Genomic DNA, 6,436 nt, shown 5'->3' with positions numbered 1-6,436 from the left:
CTGTCAACTAGGTGTAAGCCAAGTTTAGATTATTTTGAGGAACTGAATGTTTTAAAATGTAACTGAGTGATATATGTATATTCATTGTACATCATTTACAGATCATATAATCTTACACATTACTTATATATAATTATACAACTATATTTACAATAATTACAAGGCAGCAAGGAGAATGACTTTGAACATTTCAAATTACCTTTTATAATTATACATGCAAGGAACCTTGAAATAATGACATAGATACAAACGATAAACCAATAAATTAACTTGACCTTCAACTAAACTATATTCTTAAACACATTAAATCAATTAAAAAAAATGTCTTACTTTGAAGTAACTTTGCAAAGCTGATCCATACAATGCTTTTGTAAAGAGCTAATGTGCTGATTATATATAAAAAGCAACGCAGTCATCACTGAAGCTCTGTTCTGAGACAATATTTTCTCAAGTTGGCTAAACGGACCCCATTTAACAAGTTTTGTATTACATTCTTCTAGCCTTCTCAATGCGCTTTCAGTAAGCGATGCTGGTGCGAGGCTCATTGGCTAAAAATGAATTATAACAAACTTTACAAATACATTTTAGCATCACAAGCAATCAGATTAACTGGTAAAATTAATGTTGAATATATGATAAATCAAAATAAAATTATAATGTCTTAAATATCACTAATTAGACATGTAACTGTAATGAAAAAAAAAAGTTAGAATAATTTAATAAACATCTTGTAAGTTTTATCAAATAATATTTTGTTTGGTGTTTCGATAAAAATAAATATACTAGCATTATCAACATACAAAAAAGGACCTGCTAATATCTTTTATGTTTTTAAAAAATTCAATGCTAATTAATACACTCTATTTTCATCGACTAATTCAAAAGTAAAATATAATACATTTATTTTGAAATTTAAATAAAAACAACAAGCAGGCGCTTTTAAGTGAAGATTATTGAGAAGTAGTAAAGATGTGTAAGTAATATTCTAAGGGGAAAAAATACTAGTCAGTAACAGTCTGTTTTTCACTCTATCATCGATCAATGAGACAGAATATTATTCATTCATAATTGCACATTGGTTAATAACAAATTTTAAAAAAAACTTTGAAGAAATTTTATAATATTATCACCTATCAAATATCAAATATCAAATATTACCACCAAAGGTGAAAAACCCCTAGAAAATAAACATATCTACAATTTTTTTTCAAAAATGAAAAGATGACCGTATGAAGTAGATTGGAGGAAGATAGTCCGAGTGGCGGTCAATAAAGGTTTCAAAATGGTAAAAAAAAACTATTTATTGTTCCAACCCACTTTGCAGGGCTTCGTCAGGACGCAACTGACAACTGATATCCCAGTTGACATCAGAACATGATTCTTCTCAGCCCTGACGAAGCCCTGCAAAGTAACGTGAAACGTTGTTAACAATAAATATTTTTTTGTTACTAATTTGAAACCTTTATTGACCGCCACCCGGTCTTATCTTCCTCCAATTTAAAAAATAAATGTAATCATTGTGCAAGCTTCCATTTAACAGATCTATACATTGTTAGGAAATCTTTTGAACTATATTAACCAACAGGATTCGAACTAATAAACCTAACAATACATGGTATTCCCATAGATTTCAAAGGTAGTATTTTTAGCCCCAAATACATTTTTAAAAAAACTCAGTAATTGAAGCAACAGCTATTTACACTGACTTCAGTTTGCTTGCTATATTTTAAGAAAATTAGACCGAGATAAAGGTGCCTGAATCACTACTTTTCACTATTCTATGAAAAAGCATAGTAAGCACAATTTTCCAGCCACCTGATATATCCTCCATAGAAAGAACTAAAATACTTATTCATTTTAATGCTTATAATAATTATAAATTCAACAAATCATAAACACACACCTCATGATAAATTGAAGACTGGGCCAGTGATGGAAGACGAAACGATACATTTTGAGCTTGGCAATTCTCATCTACAGCTTCAAGATTATACAAGCCTAATAACAAAGCTTCCACTCCTCGGCAGCTCTGCAATTAGAAAAAGTTAATATTACTCATTAATGTTACAAAAATGACAAAACATAAATGCATATAATTTTAGGACAGAGAAAAGGAACATGGCTAACCTCTAGATTTACTTGGGCAAGTCTAAGAGTACGTCTAGCTCTATTACTGCTTCAGAGCTGTTAACAATTCACTAAAATACAGTACTTCAACAAAATCTACAACTTATTGTTTCATTCAATCATCAAAATAATTCTTATACCAAGTGAAAGGAAAAAATAAATACATAATATACCAAATTCAAAAAACATTTGGTACAATTATTTCTTTTCATTACTACATCATTCTAAACTAAAAACAAAACATGCAAACACATCACAAGTGTGTGATTCATAACTATTTTAATCAGTAGAATGACTAAAAAAATTGATGAGAAGGAAAATCAGGAAAAACTATTAGACAATTACTTTTGGTAATAAAGACAGCATTATTTGAACCCCATTCTCAAAAATCAAAAACAATGTTCTTTTATAAAACACAAAAAATAAAATGCAAGGTAAAGTTGAGTAATCTCCAAGCAGGAAAAATTTATAACTAAACAGTAGAAAGAATTCATACCTTAATCATTGAATAATATAGACAGTATATCCAAAATTAGTTATTAATTCAAAAATGGAATAGTTCTTACAAAACTAACCCATATATTAAGGCCAAGGACAAGTACATGAGAACAGAGGACAGTAAAGGTTTAATCACCACATATCTCTACATATCTTTTTAAAAACGAACAAATCTTATTATTGAAAAAAAATAATGAAAAATTCAATTCATTCAATTAACAAAAAAAAACTATGCATAATTGACAACCAAAATCTAAACATGTAATTTATATTTACAGTCAGACATAAGTTCAGAAATAGAAATCCTAACTTAAAGAGAGTTCCACTAATTCAATCTTAGCTTTGTTTAATGTTTACAAAATAACAAAGCAAAACTAGTGTCTTTGAATAACAATGTCATTCAACGGGCATGCTCTAAATATCTGTCAAAAAGAAGATAAATGATCACTTTTAAAAGAACTAAATATTTGTTTTTCCATAAACAAAATTGAATTAATCTTTTAAAATAACCAATACTAGTTTTAGGATAAATGTTTAAACAAATCATTAAAAATAAAAAAAGTTCAGTTGCATCCATTAATGATACATTTTATAGTAGATACAAAAATAGTATTTAACAATTCTGACCGCCACACAAACAATCTTCACCTAGATTTATTACTACTGTCAACTAGGTGTAAGCCAAGTTTAGCTTATTATGAGGAACTGAATGTTTTAAAACGTAACTGAGTGATATATGTATATTCATTGTACATCATATAAAGATCATATATTCTTACACATTACTTATATATAATTATACAACTATATTTACAATAATTACAAAATTTATTAATAAATAATTTGCAATATACTATGTAAGTAATATGCATATCATTCAAGTACATAAACAAAACATTCAGTTTCTTGAAATAAATGAAACGTTGAATTAACTATCATTCTCACCTGGTCAGATAAACTTTGAATATAATAGTTGTGCTATAAGAACCTACATTTGATATTCATGCGTAATAATATAAAACTACTACAATCAACAATTGTTCCCAAAATATAAACAACACTGCTATTTAACCAAGACCACGTCATAAACATTTAAAAAATATTTATTCAATTGGAAAGAAAAACTACAATTAAGAATTAGCACTTAGCAGACACTTAGCAAATTTAATATCCTGGGCAAAATACTTAAAACACATTACGATAAGCTTATTCACAAAATTTAAAGGAATTAAATTTAACAAAAGTTACAATATTAGATATTTGTAACAAAAATAGTTACAATATTGCATTTTTACTAAAAAACCTACCTTTTTTTCGCCGTGAGCTACAGCATTTAAATAAACATATATTAGAGTTGGAAGAAAAATTAAAGTAAATCGTTTAAGTTCAGCTTGTTGAGAGCGGTAAAATTCGAAGAGCGTAGTACAAACAGGATCAACAAGCTAAAAAATTAAAATACATTGGTCTTGAAAAAGTTCATTCAGGATGTTTAATATCATTATATATATAATAAATAGTTTACCTCATTGTATTTTTGCCTATCTTCTAAAACTGCATAAAGAGCACTTATCACTTCACTGTTCTGATGAACAGTACTAGCAAATGTAAGGACTTCATTAGAACTTAAAGATGCATAGTCAGACAACCACTCCAGTACCGTCTGCTCAACCATATCACATCACTAAGTAACGTAAATCATTTATTTGGGAGATAAAAATCTACAAATTATTTTTTGTTAATAACAAAATTCCGAAGTAATAACAGTATTTTCTTCCAATAACCTGCCCAATAAAATTAATGCCATTTAACAGAGCTATTGGTATAAGATTCGGTTCTCATTAGACCGAAGGCAAAGCTAATAGAACAGAGCAATTAAGCTCAATTAATCCATTACACAAGTTAGAAGTACTCATTGGCAGTAAACACCACCTTTCAAGATTTGAGAGAATAAGTCAGAGCCATATCAATTGCTAATCTAGGTCAATGTCAACCAAAGAGGATATATTAATACTTCAAAGAAACTGAACGAGCCTTAGGAAATAAAAAGAATTTTATTTATGAAAAAAAGTAACAATTGATAATTGAAGACATGAGCGAAGGAAGATGTTCTGTTAGAAATTTAAACGTTAAACTTTTGTGAAAATGGTATATAAAGCTTTTTACGTAATTTTTATCAACTATCAACTGAGAAATAGTGCGATCAACCGAAAATCTTGAGATGTGAAAGTCAAAGATAGCACATAAAATGTTCATTTCTTGGGAAAAAAAATCAATTCATAGCACCTTCATCAATTCTTTTACTGAGGACAAAGATGGGATCTTAGGTTAGCTACCCTCTGGTTCCGGACCGTACATTCCATCGACCATAAATAAAATATAACTCTTATTCCAGATTCAAATATATATATTGTTTTAAAATGACAGAAGGTACATGTTCACATGTAGGACTTTTGGACGACCGTGAATTCCATGTAGCCGTTATAACAGTAAATCCAAGGATAAAGTTCAGATTGATTGATCGTGTAATTATGGAGAATTTTTTGCCAAACATGCTTTCTGTAAATTATGAAATGAAAGAGAGATTGTACAAAATCCTTACTGTTCGATATAAGTAAGCATCAGTTGGATTTATAAAGTAGGGATCTTAGGGATTCAAGTCAGTTTGGCTTTTAAGTTACTGTCATTCCGACTGATCGTTTAGAAGGCTCCTCGTCAATATAATAGAAATAAGTGAATTTTCATCTGCGATCGAGTATAACTTTTTTAGATGGTTATTTCATATTGCGTTTGTTTCAATTAAATTCACCGTAAAAATACTTTTAAAAAAACATAAGTCGCTTATACTGATACTAATATTTCATCAAAAACCCACATTTGTCCACAGCACGGAGTTTTGAAGCGAAATGATCATCTGTGGCAACCTAAACAGAATGCTAAGGGGTTAATATAGGCCCGACCTCAACTGAAAGGGAACCGTTATGGGTTTTATTTATCCCTTTTAGGAGTGCGTAACGAGTAGAACTGACAGTAACAGTAAGTTTAGCACGCTTAGATAGAAAATTGATAGCAATACCACTATCAACTAAATGCTGATAGCACAACAGAAAATTTTGTGTTACATGATGATAGTGGATGTGATGCTTTCACTATCAATATTACTATCACTATTACCATCACTGAGGAACCCCTCGCTCAAGTTTTAAACTATTAAGCTACACGACGCAACAAGTGTTGAATGGGTTGAATTGGTCACCGATGATTTTTATTAAACAGAATGTCTGATAGGTAGGCCTTGTGAATCAGTCAATAGCAACCCTATTACTTTTACAAGTGGTATAATTTATTGATTTCAAAAGCCATAAATTTTATTTTGTGGCTAGGACTTGCCAATTTTGAAAACCGCGAAGAGATAATTCAGCCTCATAGCAATATTCTTCGGATTTTCTACAATATTTATCAGATAATGAAATTATTTTTAATTACAAATAATTTTGATTCCTGGCTATGGATTAAAGGGCTCAAATATGGTTTGGTAGGAATTAAAAATATGTTTTCACGTATTGTTTTCACTTAACCACATATTCCCTACTAACTTATCATTTATTAATTGGGTAGATTTAACCATAAGTGAAATCCCACAAAAAGTAAAATTAAATTCATTTTTATTATTTGAAATTTTGTTTTTTCTTTTAAAAAGGTTTACATGAGAAATTGTTTACTTCTTGGAGAAGTTTGTCGGGGGGTGCGGTCAGCAAAGAACAACATAAATAAACAAAACCATATTTATTTATTTTATGCCGACGTTTCGACC

General features: G+C 29.4%; 1 protein-coding gene across 1 annotated transcript in view; it reads right to left on the bottom strand.

Moving 5' to 3' along the window:
* Hyccin (PI4KA lipid kinase complex subunit hyccin) overlaps positions 1-4,601 on the bottom strand; it is a 34,146-nt gene extending 29,545 nt beyond the window's left edge. Inside the window, exons 1-4 of the mRNA XM_024363465.2 lie at positions 4,148-4,601; positions 3,933-4,067; positions 1,904-2,029; positions 331-548 (exon numbers count right to left, since the gene is read on the bottom strand). Of these exons, the coding sequence (XP_024219233.1) occupies positions 331-548; positions 1,904-2,029; positions 3,933-4,067; positions 4,148-4,297 (629 nt within the window). The 5' untranslated portion in view covers positions 4,298-4,601. The remainder of the gene's footprint in view (positions 1-330; positions 549-1,903; positions 2,030-3,932; positions 4,068-4,147) is intronic.
* Between the last annotated feature and the right edge of the window lie 1,835 nt (positions 4,602-6,436).

This window comes from Halyomorpha halys, unplaced genomic scaffold, assembly GCF_000696795.3.
Source record: "Halyomorpha halys isolate HHAL.00 unplaced genomic scaffold, Hhal_1.1 Scaffold504.1, whole genome shotgun sequence".
In the NCBI taxonomy this organism is placed as follows: domain Eukaryota; kingdom Metazoa; phylum Arthropoda; class Insecta; order Hemiptera; family Pentatomidae; genus Halyomorpha; species Halyomorpha halys.
The sequence above is the reverse complement of the archived record's forward strand: the minus strand, read 5'-3'. Positions and strand labels throughout refer to the sequence as shown.